Source organism: Pteropus vampyrus, unplaced genomic scaffold (assembly GCF_000151845.1).
Source record: "Pteropus vampyrus isolate Shadow unplaced genomic scaffold, Pvam_2.0 Scaffold60, whole genome shotgun sequence".
Classification (NCBI taxonomy): Eukaryota; Metazoa; Chordata; class Mammalia; order Chiroptera; family Pteropodidae; genus Pteropus; species Pteropus vampyrus.
In genome coordinates this window covers 2,021,489-2,038,837 of record NW_011888841.1, presented here as the reverse complement: position 1 = coordinate 2,038,837, position 17,349 = coordinate 2,021,489, and the positions used below count along the sequence as shown (strand labels likewise).

Sequence of the window (17,349 nt, the reverse complement as noted above, 5' to 3'; positions counted from 1 at the left end):
GCGGGCCGGGCCGTATCTTCCCTGGGCTTGAAAGTCGCTCCCCCCACCGCCCCCCACCTCCCGCCACTTCCATGAAATCTTCACCATTTCAGCCGTGGGGAGCTTCTTCCTCTCACCTTTAGCAGGTGCTTCCAAACCTGACGGCTCTCCACTCAGAGGCACAGCCTTTAAAATACAGATCCCTGGGCCCCACGCTCTGGGAATTCTGCATTTTTATAAAGCTTTACCAAAGGAGTCTGATGTCCAACCATTTGAGGAACCAGTGACCTTTGGCACCCACAATCACACGATAAGATCTCTTACTGCCTGGCGTTATGGGCATTTGTGTATCTGTCTCATATCTCCTTCCGGACTTTTCCTGTGTCGTTAAGTCATCTTGCCTTTGGATCACCTGGCAGGATATCGCTCAGTGTGATGTGATAAATTACTCAACAAGTGTTTGTTGAGCGAAGGACCGATCGCATGCATGCATGTATGAGAGACTTTTTTGAAGAGGTGAGACTTGAAAGATAGAAGGAACTCGTAATGTAGTCAGGAGTTGAAAGGAAATCCAAGTGGAGAGAGGAGCTTTTAATTTCCATATTTTGTGCAAAATGCAGGTGATAATCAGAACTCTGAGGAGTCACTTTGAAACGTTTGCTTCCATGGTCACAATATTCCTCTTAGTTTGAATTGTTTCCAGTTTTGAGAAAAACCTCATCTTTATAAGAATTTCCATTGTGTACCTTATTATTTGGTTGTTTCATTTCTGGCTTTCTGACGATCAGCTGGGTGTTTTTAAAATAGAACGTTTCAGCCCTTCCGGGATGCGGGCCCCCAGGTTGCTCCGGCAACCACCTTGAAAACTCTAGAAAGCTTTCTCCACGTTTCCCAGCTTCTCAGACTTCCCGGCTGCCACACCATGTTTTAGCAGCGGCCTGACCGAGCTGAAGGTTAGCATTAAATAACCTTCATTACTTAACTAAATCTAAAGCTGTTTCACAAGCCCCCAGCATTCTCAGCAGCTGTCACACGTCCCTTTCGTGACCGTACTGGTATTGAACCCTGGATCTTCGGGGAAGCATCTTCAGCCATGTGCTGAGTGAGCGTCGGGCACACGCTGCCCAGGAAACCACCCTCTGCGGACCGACATTTATTTGAAACAGAATCACTGCACCTGTGGCTTCCGATGTGCCTGTTTTAAAAAAAGTTTTTTCTTCATTTTTGCCATGACACGTCTCTGGTTTTATTAAAAGTCAGAAGGAGGAAAAACGCATGTGACTTCTGAGAAGTCTCTGTGGTTTTGGCTGTCACGACTGAGTCTTCGCACAGTCCCAGGCAGGATGGTGGATGTCACGGCTCCTGCCTTGCTTCGCCTGCTTGGTGTGCCTCGGCCACCATGCGTGGCGTGTGTGCGCTCAGGTTCACCCTCAGTAGCCCTGGTCGAGTCTCTAAAGGGCTGTGTGACCTTGGGCAGGTGACCGTGGGCAGGTTAGTTTGACTTCTCTGAGCTTCATTTTCCTACTCTGTAAAATGATTCTAAAAGCACCAACTTCAGAATAAATGAGATGAGGCAGTAAAGCACTTAACGTGATGGTTGGGGCTGGATAAACGTTAGCTATTATTATTATTATTATTATTAATTATCCATCAACATATATGCATGATGCCTGGCTTTATTGGAAGAAGGGAGTAAAGCATTTCTACCCAGATTAAATCTGTCTCCTTTAATACTTCGGCCTCACTGAATTTTGTTTCTCCTGTTTCAATGAATTTTTAATTGGTCCGCAACTCAGAATTTTTAATTGGTCCGCAATTCAGAGATACACAAGCCGCCTCTGTGAGGCCTGGGCTCCCTGAAATTAACACAGCTCCCAGAAACCAGCTGGGGGGGTCATAGCCAGGATGGCTCCAGTAGCCCCCATCGTTCAGTAGGACATTTCCAGAATTTTCTATCAGAACAGCTGCACAAAAGCATATATTGAAACTCACTGAGAATCACCTTATCGAGACAAATTTCTCACGTGGCACCAGGGAAAATATGAAAGGTAATGGGGAGGAGAGAATGATAATTTTGGCCCATCTTCTTTGCTCCCTGCAAGGGGGTAAACACACGCTGTGGACCCTCGCTCCGTGCTGCCCAGGTGGAAGGAGGCCGTGTTCCGAAGGCCTTACCTATGCCGCCCACATACTCACTGTGCCAAGTGTCAGGCGCTGGGCCGGCCCAGGGCCCCAGTGCGTGCTAGGCCCTGGGTAGTCTCTGTAGAACCAGTGGATGGGATGAATGAGCAGGCGCCATTGCAGTTCCAGGAAGAAGTGATCATTCAGACCTCAGGGCCATCCCATTCATCCAGTCATTGATTAAGTTGTCGATACCTATTCCAGGGCACCTGACAGCACTGTCACAGAGAGCCGTGGGAGCTACCGGAGAGGCACGGACTGTCCCCAACTTGTAAATGGATTGTTCGCATTCCAAAAATTCGCCTGGAAGTGGATCGTTTGAAATAGAAACCCATGGCATTCAATCTGTAGGCCAGTCCGCAGATTCATGTCACCTTACATTGGGCGGGATGGGATCACTATTACTGTAGGTCTGTCCTGTCGCCACTTAAAGTTGTGTTGATCACATATGCCTTCCTGAAAACAAACAAACAAACAAACAAACAAGCAAAAATAGCCCCTGTTCCCAGGTGCTCCTCTAGCTACTGGCCTTCGCCAGCCCCCCTTCCAAAGCCATACTCCTGTGATCAGTGTGTGAGGCGGCAGTGACTCCCACGTCCCCAGATCCAGGGGGCATTTTCCTTCCCGCGGTGTCCGTTGCCCTCGTGGTGTCTGGCTGCCCCTTTCTCCTTCCGTCTCTGACCCCGAAGTCCCCCGGCTTTCCCGACACCAGGCCTGCGGGGCGTCCTTCTGCCGCGCGGATCGCTGCTGCCCACGGCTCTCGGTCTGCTGTCTGTCTCTGCTCATCCCTTGGATGCCGGATGTTGGCGAACCCGGGGGCGGAATCCTGGACTTTGTTCTTGGCCTCTTCTCATTCTCGCTGGCCCGCCGGCAGCCTGGATGCCGCTGCCCATCGACGCTCCCACAACCTCCTTTTTCTGGGGACCAGCGCTCTACACCCAGCCGCCTTGGGTGTCTAGACGCCTGCAGCACCGGCCAGCATGGAGCTCATATCTCCTTTCTCCGAACTTTTCTTCTCCCAGGGCTACTCATCTCAATAAATCCATCGACTCCCCCTCTGCCTTACACGCACCTCTCATCTAATCGATGACTAAGTTCTACTCATCGGGCCTCCTAAGTATTTGTCAAACCCATCAGTGTGACTCTGCGCCTCTGCCCTGTCCCGTCCTCACCATCACCGTCTCTTGCCTGGGCCACTGCAAAGAAAGGGAGTGGCCAGAGGGCTACTCTTCTTCGGCTCTGATTCTGCTACAGGGCAGCCTCCCCAGAATCCCAGACCCCCAGGCCTCCGACCATCTGTTTCCCCATCCATTGTAACCCGTTCTTTTCCTTCACGACAGTGTGTCTGCAGACGGGGGTGATGCCTCTCCCTTTCGTATGCCCCTCGCACACCCAGAACCTGGCGTATCGTGCATCTGAATGAATGAGTGAGCGACTGAATGCAGGGGATACGTGTCCTGAGCTTTGCTTGGGAATCGCAGATGCCATCTGTCCCCACTGTAGCCTTGGTTTCTCCAGGGATGAATTAGCCCCAGTAGCAAGGTTGTTGGGGGCCGGGAGAGAGGCAAGGGGAACAAAATCCTTGGGATTAGTGCGGGGATGGAGATTTGAAGAAAGAATGGAATGCATTGTGAGGACTCTAGGGTTTGGAAAGTAGGCTGGGAGCTTAGGAAGGGGGTTCTGAGGAGATTAGAAGGGAACTGGGAGGTACCCCATGGAGCAGAGGGAGCTGCGGGCTGGGGCGCAAGGACCCTAAGTGGGATCTGTCTTCTCATCTTGTCCTGCCCTTCTTTGCTTTTTCTTCATTGCCCAGGGGTGGGCGTGATGAGAAATGGAGGTGGGAAAGGGCCGGAAGTGTCGCGTTCTTGCAGAGACCCAACGCAGCTCCTCGCCGGGCCCCCCGGGAGCTGCTGCTTGGGCCGGAGGAGGGATGGGGCCACTGCTGGGGGCCTGCGTGGGAACCTCAGGAGCAGCAGAGGGTTCTGGGCAATCACTGGGGACAGGTGGCCTTTTGTCATCACATCGGCCAGCCCATTCGGCTTCTTCCTACCTGGTGCCCTGACAGCGGGAGAAGCAGGAGGAAGCCCCTCTGAGGCCTCGTGTGCGCCCGTGTGTGTGTGTGTGTGTGTGTCTTCATCTGCTCAGGCTGCTACACTGAAAATACTCCAGACCGAGTGACTTAAACGACAGAAATTACGTTCTCGCCGTGTGGAGTCTGGGAAGTCTGAGCGCAGGGTGGCAGCATAGTAGGGTTCTAGTGACGGCTCTCTGCCTGCTTTGCAGACGGCTGTCTTCTTGCTTTATCTTTACATGGCCAAGAGGGAGATCGTCCCTCTCGTCCCTTCTTATAAGGGCACTAATTCCACTTACGAGGGCCCCACCCTCATGACATAATCACCTCCCAAACGCCCCGCCTTCTAATACCATCACGTTGGGCTTAGGTTTTAGCATACGAATTTCGTAAGGACACAAACACGCAGTCCATAGCAGTGTGCGTGTTAGCGAGGGCCGGTGTTTGCAAATCTGCTTCCTTCCGCCTTTGGACCTACCCTGCTTATGCTGCTGTTCTGCTTCTCCCCGTGCTCTGCCTTGGCTTATACTGTTATTCGGGTGTTCAGCTTATCTCCCCCGGTCTACCGTCAGCTCCTTGTCTTATTGCTGAGGCTCCTGCCGTATTTAACCCAGCGCCTTGAGTGCTCAGAGCTTGGAGAGCTGAACTGAGTTTGAATTTGTACTGATTCATCTTTGCCTGAGCCATTCATGACCAGTTGTATACATCTGGAAGAGGCAGCCAAGGCCGGAGCTACAGTCTGTGGACGTGGGACAAACAGATGCTCGCTGAACCTGAGGCTTGCTAAATTTGAGTCTACATTATTTTTTTAGTTTACCAAGGAAGCTATTATGGTTTTTCATACTCAGGAATTAGCTCAGTAATGGTGATGACTGTGTTTGTGAAATGAACGAAAGGCCAGTTTATTTATTCGCTCAACGAAAAGTTACACTCTGTGCCAGTCACTGTTCTAGGCATTGGGGATAAAGCTGTGAACGAGACAAGCTGCCCTCATGGAGTGTCCTAGTGTGAAAACGCACAGTAAACAAGGAAACAGATGCATCATTGATGTATTTTCAAGTAATGGTAAGTGCCATGAAGAAATTATGGCACATAAGGAGAGAGATGTACGCAGACAGAGGACTCACCTGAGGAGATGACCTTGAGTAGATTCTGAATAATGAGGAGCCAGCTGCAAGAATGTCTGGGGGGAGGGGCTCTCCAGGCAGAGGCTGCAGCTCATGCCAAGGCCCTAAGCTGAGAACAGAGAGGCCAGATCTGAGGAACAACAAAGGGGCGAGTGTGGCTGGCTTGGAGCGACAAAGGAGCAATGGTGGGTGTAGGGTCAGAGGGGCACGGAGAAGTGACATGGCCTTATTTATATTCCAAAATGAGTTCTTTGGCTATTGGGTGAAATGTAGATTGGGAGTGGGGGAGAGGGGTGGGGGAGGGGAGACCGTTAGGAGGAGGTGGCCATGGTCCTTGTGAGAGGTGGCGCGGGCCGGGACGGACCCAAGGCGTTTCTGTGGTCTCTGCAGTGGGACCCCTCTCCTCGTGGCTGCCTGTGAGGCCGAGAGCCTCCCACTGTCTGCTGTTCAGGCTGTTTCTTTTGACCCCTTTATTTATCATCACTTAAGTGCAGCCCATGTTCTATTGTTCAGCTGTCAGTCTCTCCCACCAGCCTGGGGATGGCCGCACATTGTCACAGTGCCCATTTCATTCATCCTGGCACCTCCAGTGCCTTTCAGCAGTGTTTGACACCTCACAGTGGGCTCTCAGCACATCCGTTGAATGAATAAATGATGAGTTTGTGAGCGCCTACTATGTGCCGGGCACAGTGCCGAGAGAGCAATGAGTACAGAGAGAGAGCCACAAGGACACACAGACAAACCGATGGCGCAGACACGTGACAGTGGTGACTCGAGGGAGATGAGGAACTCATTTTCAGGAGTCGGGGGCACTTTATGACATAGGGATAGATACCGCTGATGCGCAAAACTATCAGCTGCCCAGAACTCGTGGCATTTCTGGGGTTAGACATTAGTGGAGGAAGAGGATTTAAAAAATTTGCAAGCGCTGGAAATAGATTGGAGAGAGAAAGGGAAGATACATTGGTTTAATTTTCAAGGGAATTTAATTGCTGCTTTTTACATGGTATATAGAATATTTGAGCTGAAAAGAACAGTGGGGATTGTGCAGGTCAAATGCCTCTTCTTACAGATGCTAGTTATTACTTACGGTGTGTAAATCACTATGCCCAGATGCTATTTTAAGAGCTTCACACATATTAACTCATTTAATGCTCATAAAATTCCTATGAAGCAGATACTATTACTGTTCCCATTTTATAGATGAAGAAGCTGAGCCCACTGAGATAAAAAGACTACTCGAGGTCCTGTAGCTTACTAGGCGGGTCTAGAGCCTAAGTCTCTTATTCCTTAATCTAATATTCTTTTCACTAAGACACTGCCGCTGAAACCTTGCCGGAAGCCGAAGTTACCGTATTGAATGAGGAAGGCGTGGCCTTGGGGTTCTGGAACCCCGTTTCCCCAACAAGAGTTGGGGCCGGGAGGGCAGTGTGGGTGGGACAGGCCAGAGCGGGGAGGGCGGGGCTGGCGGCGGTGTCAGCGTGCACTGGTGAACTTGAAGGTGTTTTCAAGGTCGAGACTGTCATCCACCGTGTGCCTGGGCCGTGGACGAAAAGAAAGGCAAAGATGACTTGTTTCTGCCCTCGGCCCCTTTCTGTCACGTGGTCTTCCCTGGCCAGGCGAAGTCATTGTGACTGTACCCTAGAAACGGGTCGCATGTGTGTGTCCCCCCGCCCCTGCCCTCACCCCGGTAGCCGGTAGAAAGGAGGCCAGTCTCAGCGTCATGTCCGTGGAAGTGCTGTCTTTCTAGGACATCAGGAAAAGCATGACTGTCTCAAACGCCTCAGTGAGGGAGGGCGCCGTGTGCCCCCCCGCCCCCCGCCGCCCCCGCCTTGACGTTCTGTCTCCCCAGGTACATCTCAGCTCGGGGGCGGCTGTCCAAGGAACCCTCCCTCACATCCTCCCTCCGGAGACGTGGTTTCCTCTTCTCTTCCTTCCCACGTCGAGGTGTTTGCACCCCGCCTCTGCGCTTCGGTTCCCGCTTTGTTCTCTAGAATCCATGACACGGTCCCCCCTAGACAGACCGTCCCATCGCCTCGTGAGAGCTTGTAATAAACATTTGCTGAATGAATGCATAAGTGGGCCTCCTCAGCACGGCGAGCCTTGCTCAATCGTTACTCCCCTGCCCTCTCGTTCTAGAACACCGCATTCTGTTAGCGTCTCTCCTCTCAAAACAGTCTGTGTTTTTGCCTAATCGCTCCCTATCTTCCGAACGGATTTCTGCTCCCATCTACCTGGCTTGAAGAAAAGGAGTGGGTAGCTGCAAGTGTTAGCTTAAGACGTCTCAGAATTACCAGCGAGTTGTAGGAGAATTTCGTCCCTTTAAAAAGAAGGTACGGTTTGAGAGAGCTTTTATTCTCACCTCCTCCCTGAGTGGGCTCTTAGATAGTTCAGCAATTTAACAAGGATGCAAGGAAACGGGCAGAAAAGCGTTTGAAATTCAAGGGTGTCTTAAAGCTGCATGAAAACAATGCTGAAAAGTAGGCAGGGCCCAAACCTGAGGTTTGGTCCTAAAAGGAACCAGCCACCGAGAGGCTAGGAAGGCCAGAGACAGGTAGGAGGAGCTCGTGCAGGTGAGGCGCAGAGGTGGCCTGCTAGGGACAGGCAGGAGATGGAGGGAGCTGGAGGCTGTGGCTTCCAGAGCTGGAAGGAGCTGGGGAGCTGACCTGCATCCTGGGGAGATGCCAGGGCCGATCCTTCAAGATCAGAGACGGCTGGCCCCGGGGTCCTCAGAAAGGAAGTGTCTCCCTCGTGTACTCCCCCAGCCTCTGGCCCGTGTTTAACAGAATCTCAGCTCAAGCGTTCAACAGACTCGCCTGGGATGCTCCTAAAAATGCAGATTCCTGGCCCAGAGAGTCCACCCCAGTGGACTGGGAGAACCCAGAAATCAGCATTTTGAGTAAATGCCCTAGGCAATTCTCACTCAGGTGCCTAGGGGACCCTATTTTGGGAATCGGTGCTGAGCAGCCACTTCTTAAACTTTAACCTGCATATAAATCACCTCGGGATCTTGTTAAAATGCAGGTTCTGATTCAGCAGGTCCGGGGTGGAGCCAAAGTTCTGCCTTTCTAACCAGCTCCCAAGTGATGCTGGTCCTGGGACCACATTTTGAAGAGCTCGGCTTTTCGTGTTTCACCTGGAAATTGGTTAAAAAAGCAGAATCTGAGACCCAACCCAGACCTACTGAATCCAAACTCTGGGGGTGGGGCCAGCCATCTGTGCGGCCAAACCTCCTGGCACCTCCTGGCGACTGGGAAGGGCTGGAGGGGGAGACGGCTGGGGGGGGCGGGGCGGTGGAGTCAGCTCTGTCAGCTCTGTCAACGCTTGCCTTCCCCAGAAACGAAGCTGAGACCCCTGTGAATTCGGATGGGAGGGACCTCCTTCCTCCTGGAGTTGTGCATAGGCACACTTCTCACGGATCCAAGCGGGAGGATTTCCCCAGTTGGTTGGTGTCCCCAGCGCAGGGCACAGCTGGTGGTGAGGGTCCATGGGAAACAGCAGTGTGACTAGGGGTGCCGGAGCAGGTGGGCGTCAGTCAGGCTGGACGCTGGCCCCCGAGGAGCAGTCAGGACAGGAAGAATCAGGCGCTCCAGAGCCTCTGGGCGGGGAGCGGGGCAGGCAGAGCCGTGTCTCTGGGCCATGGTGCCCTGGCGGCAGGGCGAGCGTCTGGAGCATGTGTGACCAGGTGGGGCAGGATTTTCAGTGAATAGCCAAGTCGTGACAGAGGCCTCTGGGCGGAGCAGTGAGCCAGGCCACCCCCAGGCTGGGTAGCCAGGAGCTGCGGGCGGCAGGGGCGTGGCCTTGCCCCCTCTGTTACCTTCTCCCCGTGTACAGGTAGAAGAGGGTCCCCGTGGGTGCTGAGGAGGCCGTGGAAACTTCCCCAGTGTGGATTAAACGTGCTCAGGGAGGGTGGGGTGAACCAGAGGGCCCCATGGGGTTGGACAGTGGGAGGCCTGGGGAGGAAGCCCCTCTGGGACTATAAACGACACTCTGGCCCCTGCCCCAGCTCTGTGTCCTCAGTGACCCCCTGGCTTCCCCAGGCTGGAAGGGAAAGAAGAATTTTTTGTCCTCAGGTCCCAGGTCACTCGGGCGGGAACGCCTCTGCTGGGTCCGTCCCATTTCCTGGTGCGCCTGGCAGGCTGCGGGGACTGGCTTCCCTTGAGGCTTGGCCTAGTTCCCTTGGATCAGCCGTGAGGTCTGATCCTGACCATGACAAGGTCAAAGTGATGCTTGGCCCAGGCATTTGGAAGAGCAGCTGGCAGCGCAGAACTCAGAGCCACCTCTGCAGTCCCTCATGTTCATGCAATAACCCAGACTGATTTTATGGTGACTTTTAAATTCCACTTCTAGACTAGGTGATTCTGTGCTAAATTGCTTATGTACCAAAGTCATCTGCTCACCGCTTAAAAATATTCGATAAACATTAGAGCAAAATCCAGGAGGTCAAACAATCTAACATGTGGGTACCATCAAATAGGCAACATTCAAGTGGGTCAACCCCAAGTCCTACATGTCAGGGTGCTCCTGCTTGCTTGTGCCATCTGAGGTTGGGGTGCCTGGCATTTCGGGGCCTGCAGGGAAGCCATGCCCCGGGGGAGGCGGGCCCGAGAGGCTGGGCCGCCCTCCCCTCCACAGGCCAGTGCAGGCTCTTGCCTGGGTGGGTGCTCCAGGAGAGCTTGGCCCAGGGTAGCAAAAGGGGCTCAGACAAGGTTCCCTGACAGCGTTTGGGGCACTTTTCTCACAGCAGTGTAGCAAAATCCCAGGAGCCCGAGCACGCCATCCTTCCCCTCCTTCCGTGTCCCCTCGTGACTCAGGTGCATGATTATCCATTTGGGGACAAATGGAGAACAGATCTCCATACTGGACGTCTATGAGAAAATTCCCTCTGCCCTGACAGGCGCCTCCGATTTAGGGCCAGTTTAGCACAGGCTGAGGATTCAAATATAAGAGGCGTTACCCTTTTCTTCTTCACCCGCACTGTGCCCGGCAGATGCACCTTCGGGCAGACTCACCGGGCCCTGGATTCGTGTTGTCGAAAACAGGCAGCGACTGAAGTTTTATGGTTTGAGCGGCAGACTATGAAACAGTTTTTTTCTTCCCACTTGGGGAAGCCGGAGCTTGGTTTAATCAGTGTGTGTGTGTGTGTGTGTGGGGGGGGGCGGTCAGTAGAAACTAGCTGGAGAATTAGGAAGGCAGATTTGCTTCAGGGCCTTTCCGCTACCTATCAAGGTAAGAGCGACAAGTAACCTACCTGAGAACGGTCATCAGCTGGCATGTGATTGTGAATAACAACAATCGCGTTCATCCCAATAGCGCCCGAGCAGTCACTGGGAGGACATCGTGTGCCCCTGATAACAGCCTCGTGGGGAGGTTGCAAATTTGGCATTTACAGATGAGAATGAGACACAGCGTGCTTAGCTGCTTTTCTCAATATCATATAGTTGATCGTTATGTAACCAGTAAGAATTTATATAACACTCTGAGATTGTGGGCCAATACTTTTAACTCAATATGATCACGGCAGAAAAGCTTGTTGTCTGAGGCAACAGGGTCCATTCGGAGGGGGGTGGAGACTCTGGGTCTCACAGCTGCCACTTCCTTCAAGCTACACTCAGCCCTGGGCCCTTCCCCGTGGCTTCCGTGGCTTGTTCGTAGTGTGTTTGGGCCCAGGCATGCTTATGCCAGCCCCCCGGCCTACCCCCTGGGATGCCTGGCGGGAGCCAGGAGCAGATCTCCAGCAGTAGGGGTGCTGGCCGTCACCTCTCTGTCTGTGCTGAAGCTGATAGAAAATCGTTTGTGGGCTAAAGCAGTGAATGAATGGATACATAAATAGAAATGAAAGATTTTGAACAGAAATAAAATAAAATAAAAATTAAATTAAATTCCTGGAAAAACAAGGTCGTGGTTGAAGGCTTAGAGCTGAGCTGGGAGCGACATGGACAGGGCTGAGGAGGTGGCTGCTCTGTTGGATGGAGGGAGCATGTGGACAGGAAGCTGCTGGATGTGAAGAAGAAACGGCAGGATTTGGAAACAGCCCGACATGGAAGTAGATGAGGCCAAGGATTCAGAGATGGCTGTTGTTATCAGAAATTGGAAGTTTAGGAGATATAGTTTGCGGGTCCTGGGAGGAGCGTGAGTTTTTAGCATGCAGTGGTTGTGGAATACCCAGATGGAAATGTCTGCCAAGAAATGGAAATTAAGGACGAGCATCTGGACAGGAAGTCAGGACAGGCGGTCCTCACCCGAGGCCACGCCCACACTCTTAGAATTGATGGAAGCAGCTGGTTGGTGGGCAGTGTCTTTGACATATTCCCTTCCAAGGATATGAGCTTTGCTTTTGTGCTCCGAGAACTTCACCTGACATTTGACCTCTGCCATGCATCAGAGCAGGGGGACACTGAGAGGAGGCTGAGTTGTCATCGAACTCTCATGACAGGTCCCCGCCCTTCAGTTAATGATAGTGATACCCAAAGGCTCTGGCACCAGGAGCTGAGAAGGTCGGTCCTTGTAGGAGGAGAATAAAGCTAACGTTTACCCAGCCCGTGGCTCCTGTCAGGTCCGGCTTTCATGCCATTCCGTGTCGAATAAGTGGCCCTTGGAGGTGGGCTGGTACAGGACCCACCTAGGCGGGTCCTTCCCACACACGCCGGTTCACAGCCAACTGTCATCTTTCTCTGCTTTAGCTCTCTTGGCTTTTCTTCCCGAAACGCTGCCCTCTGGCTCCCTCCCAGAATCAGGTTGGACTCATCCTTTCCAGTTTCCCTTGATTCTGCCTTGATCACAGAACCCTCAGCGAGCCCCTCAGCAATCCCACAATCCCTTTCTCGAGAGCACTTATTTAATAATTTGTAATTCTATAAAGCAAGGCGTAATAAGACACAGGAATTCAACAGACTGTGGCCTGCGTGAAACAGTTCCTCTGCTTGTCGTCTGAAGGAATGAGATTGGCGCCATTCAGTAACTTCTCTTACCAAAAACCCAGTGTTTTCCAGTGCTAAGGGACGACTCGGGGTCGTGGGGGTACGCTGAGTGCTTCACTCAGTGTCCCCGTAGTTTGCCTGCCGGATTCTAGGGAGGTCCTTATGTAACAGGTAGATAAGCTCAGGGTGGGGAGGGGACATGCGCTCCACCTGTCCACTCAGGTGAGTAAGCATTATGCCCGCCTGGGGCTGTCCAGCCCCCGCTTGAGTATGCCCTGTGCTTGCGGAGGGGAGGTCTGGGTGTGGACGGCCAGGGAGGATGAAGAGAGATGAACATTGCTTCCCTTCGCCCATTGATTACTCATTCTGTATCTGACAAGATAGGTTAAATTATGCTATGGTTAGAAATAGCTCCCAAATCTCGGCGGCTTAAAATAACCTCAGTTTCCTGCTCGCTCACAGCCTGCGTCCATCACCGGCTGTCCTGGGGCCGCTCTCCTCGCTTATGGTTTCAGGGTGACGGAGTACCCGCCACCCTGCGCTCAGTCGGGGGGCGAGAGACTGACTCGGGAGCACTTTGCACTGGCTAGTGGATGTGCCAGCCTCTTCTGCCATCGTTTCTGCCCCAGCCCTCCAGCCCACCCAAGGACCGGAGCCTAGGAGTGCACTCTCTGTGTTCCCAAGGCTGGAGTGATGGAAATATGGGTGGGTGGCAATGGTGCCCCCTGTAGGTTCCCGCCTTCCACACCATCGCAGCAAGGACGCAGTGGGGAAGGAGGAGGGAACCGGCGTGTGTGGGAAGGGCACCGTCGCACCCCTAGGTCTCCCTGGTGAGTCGGAGCGGCCGCTCCCACTTGTAAGGGTCCCGTTCCGCGGCAGAGGCCTGGGGAAAAGCCACCCAGGAGAGCTGGGTGACTGCTTCAGCTTTTTCCCACTCCCCGGCAGGCTGGGGACCTCCAGAACCAGCTGGCCTCCAGTAAGCAGTTTTCCTCCGCGTGGTGACAGTGACGAATCCTTCCTGCTCTGGAGGTGGCAGCTTCCACTATAAATCAAGCCCTGAAGAGGGAAGAAGCAGTCGTGATTAATGGGGGACCTGAAATCCAAGCTGTAATCAGTCAGAGATTTGTCACTGCAGTTGGAGATGAGGATGGTGCTATCACGGATGATTCAGGCCTAGGGTGGCTGTCTCTAAACATGTTAATTATCTCAGCATAAGTGGCTGAAACTGATGATTAAAAAAACGTCGAGATGCGCACAGCAGAAGTCACAGCCACTGCCTGCTGGGGCTGGCTGAGAACGGGGGCCTTTCTCTGTGAACGGGAGGGGGCGGGGTGGGGCCTTGGCTGGCGCGGATGGGGTTGGCAGAGATGGCCGCAGGGTCCTGTGAGGCAAAAACACAGTAGACACACCATTCCCGCCAGGCGGTTGAGGCTCATGGGGCTGGCCGCGCCCGGTTCCCCCACCGAGGTCACCGCCACCGCAGCGACGGCTCTTGTATGTTGATTCCAAGGTTACAGCCTGAGACGTGGGTCCGTGCAGTTCATTCTTCCCAGGACTTGAGAATAAAGATGATGCCTCTTGGTTACGAAATGCATATTGTACGTGTGCGCCTCTTGTCTACGTACTTTTAATGCTTGTCCCTTTCCCCTGCCCCCCTGCCCCCCTTCCCATATTTCCCATCTGGGGCAGTTAGTGCATCTGACCGCAGAGAGGTGATGAATGAGACCAGAGTCACGTTCTGTACCCACGTGGGACGGTTTGAGACAGCTCGTTTCCCACCCAGGGAAATCTTGGTTTGTGGCCACAGGCTGCATCCCTAACGTCAGCCAGCTGGGCTGCAAACATGTGCCCTGGGTCAGTTCAATTCATTTCATCGAATCCTTGTTAAGTCCATACTTAGTGCAAACGACACTTTGCAAATGGAAACGAGACAGGACGAGAGCGTGGCCTTGGCTCACGGAGTAAGTGCGGGAGATCTGCACGCGCTGGGAGGTAGGGGGACGGCAGTGACTCCAGACGGATGGATTGTGCAGAGCCCCGCCCCCCAGGAGAGGGACAGAACGTGTGCTGTGAGGCTCAGAGTCGTAGAGCTCCCATTAGAAAGGGGCATTTGAGGTGGGCCTTGAAGGATGCTTAGAAAGATTTTGCTAGGAGGACTATGGCATTTGTGATGGTCTAACCATATGCAGAGGCTATACGCGCCCCTCTGCCACCTACACGTTTCCCCCATATTCCCGTATGACTGGGAAAGATGGTGCATTTGCACCTCTATCTTCGGGTTCCCTGACTTCTGGCCTGGAGACCATACTTCTGTTTTGTAGTCACTTTGATTTCTAAGTCACTTTGACTTTCTAGTCACTTCCTCCCAAGGGTGTTAAGATGGAAACACCCTTGGGAGGAAGTTCACAGGCATTTTGCGCTCTACTCATTTACGCCCGTGTGGGTGGATTGGGGTTGGGGAGCTTGGTCTTCCTGCTGGCCACCTTCCACCACGTGACCCTTCCTGGTCTGGGCTGGCTTCTCGGCCCTCCCTCCAGAGGCTAAGCTTTCCCTCTTTATCATTATGACATGTCCTTTCTCTTGGGCTCCCCTTGATCTACCCGCCATCAAGCAAAATGCTCAACTTTTTCCCAACCCTCCTATGTTTCAAATAAATACACGTATTTGCTTTCGGCTTGTGGGTTTCTATAGGAGGACACAAGGGGCTAGAAAAACAGGAGCAGGGCGGTTATAGAATCGCTGGAAACCCTGCCAGTGTTTATCCTAGTGGGTCCTGCCTCGGGTCAGACATCCCAGGGGCTGGACGGCCTCTTCTGGTCTTCCCAGCGGTCCTCCACGGGTGGCCCTTAGAAACAAGTGCCCTGTTCTGGTGAGTACGGTGCCGAGGGCCTGTGTCCACTGGAGTTTGGATATGAAGCATGGCTCCAGCACCATAAAGAGGAGAACTTACCAGAGAGGGATCGCAGTCTCGAGGTAGTGACTCTGCTGCTCCAGGGAGGGCCTTCGTGTCACCGGTATGTTGGAGGCAGCATCTGGGCAGAAGGTGGCTGCCACAGAGGCAGGAGTGACTTTTCCTCCCTCTAACTCAGGCCTGTGTCTCTGCTCCCTCTTCAGCTGGTGCTGCCAGAATACTCCATCCACAGCCTCTTCTGCGTCATGTTCCTGTGTGCCCAGGAGTGGCTCACGCTGGGGCTGAACGTCCCTCTACTCTTTTATCACTTCTGGAGGTAAGTCCGCCTGGGACGCGTCTGTCCTGCTCCTCTTCTGCTTGGGCAGCCTGCCCTCCAGGGACGCCGTCCCGCAGACAGTCCAGCCGCCTGGGGCCTCCCTCACCCCTTCCTTTTGGAGACCTCTTCCCCAGAGCCTTCTTCCCAAGCTGCTCTCGGACGGCAAGTCCAATAAAGGAAGGTCCTTTTATCGGCTCCACTAACCGCAGCCTCCGCCCTTGTAGGTCAGTGTCAAAAGCAGCCACAGCATTATCCACAGTAGCCGAAAAGTAGAAACCACCCGAATGTTTATCGGGTTGGATAAACACAATGTGGTATATCCTTACAATGAAATATTATTCGGCAGTAAAAACCGATAAAGTACGGATATGACATGGATGACCCTTGAAACAAATGACACGTGAAAGCAGCTCGCCGGAGAAGTCCATTTATATGAAACGTCCAGAATGGGCAAATCTGCAGAAGTAGCGTGGCGGTTGCCAGGGGCTGGGAGGCGGGCAGGAAATGGGGAGCGGCTGCCAGTGGGTACAGGGTTTTCTGTTTAGGGTGCTGAAAATGTCCTGAAATTAGATACTGGGGATGGTTGTACAACTCTATGAATATGCTAAAAACCGCGGACTTGGATACTTTTAAAAGGTGGATTTTTTGGTATGTGAATTAGATCTTAATTTAAAAAGTACCTACCAGATGGGCTGGGTTTTCTGGGATGGTTCTGATTTTAAATATTCTATTCCCTGCTAAGACCATGCATCCCATCATGTGATTTGGGCTTTTTTGTCAAATCTAATCGCCATATGGATATGGGAGGCAGGAAGGGGGATACACAAGGAGTAAAGAATGCATTTGAGCAGATCCATGAACCACCCTTTACCTCTTGCTCCCTGAGCTTCCCCCGCCCCCCCCCAAATATCTCATCGTTGGCATTTTACCATAGAATATAGTCTCTGTTTAGTCCTGTCGAGAGCATTCGCTCCTTCATTTAGCAAACGTGTGGAACACATGCCATATGCCAGACATTGTGGGGGAGTACAAAACGAATGTGAAATATAATCTCTACCCTCAAGGAATGTGCACCCTGGAGGCAGAGGGAAATATATTACTAAGGGATATATGCAGAATACATGCAGGAGAGTAGAGAAATGAGCGTTTAAATTAGACCGGAAGAGCGCCCCTGGAAAATCTGGAGGAGCACGTCTCGGGTTGCGGGACTAGCATATGCAAAGGCTCGGAGGTCAGGGGGCACTCAGTGTGTTTGGGGAGCACTCAGTATGTTCGGTGTGGCTGGATGTGGGGGTTCGGGGAGGGAAGTGAGTGGAGACGGGTTGACAGACAGCAGGGTATTAGCTGTGGAGGGTCTGCCGCGATTCGATGGGAGAAGCTGGGATGAATTTACCCTGCAGGCAGTGGGCAGCCCTCAGAAGTTTTTGAGGAGGAAAATGGCATTATGCGATCTGATTTTTAGGAAGGTGACCCTGGCAGCAGTGGGAAGGGTGGGTTGGAGGGTGAAATTTTGAGGACGAAATCCAGTTAGGATGAAGCGGCAGGTGAAGTGATAACAGAGGCTTGAGGCAGGTAGTGGGCTTGGAGCAGAGAGAGGAGAGGATTCGCGTAGGTGAACTGGACAGGCCTTGGCTGGTGATTGGGTGCAGGACGTGAGGGAGAGGGCGCCCCTGAGCTGGGCGGCTGGGTGGGCGATGGTGTTATTGACCCAGAGCAGGAGGAAAGGAGAAATTACAGGTTTAGGCAGGAGGGAAAAGGCTTCTTCTGTTACGTAAGGAAGTCCTGCTTTAAGTACTGGTAATCTCCTAAAATGTGAATTTAGAGAGAAGCCAAGCAGAGACATC

General features: G+C 52.8%; 1 protein-coding gene across 6 annotated transcripts in view; it reads left to right on the top strand.

Annotated features, from left to right (window-relative positions):
• CNIH3 (cornichon family AMPA receptor auxiliary protein 3) overlaps positions 1 to 17,349 on the top strand; it is a 171,682-nt gene that overhangs the window by 146,795 nt on the left and 7,538 nt on the right. For all 6 annotated transcript variants that reach the window (XM_023531012.1, XM_023531016.1, XM_023531015.1 and 3 more), the window contains one exon: positions 15,393 to 15,505. In XM_023531012.1, coding sequence (XP_023386780.1) covers positions 15,393 to 15,505 — 113 coding nt within the window. The remainder of the gene's footprint in view (positions 1 to 15,392; positions 15,506 to 17,349) is intronic.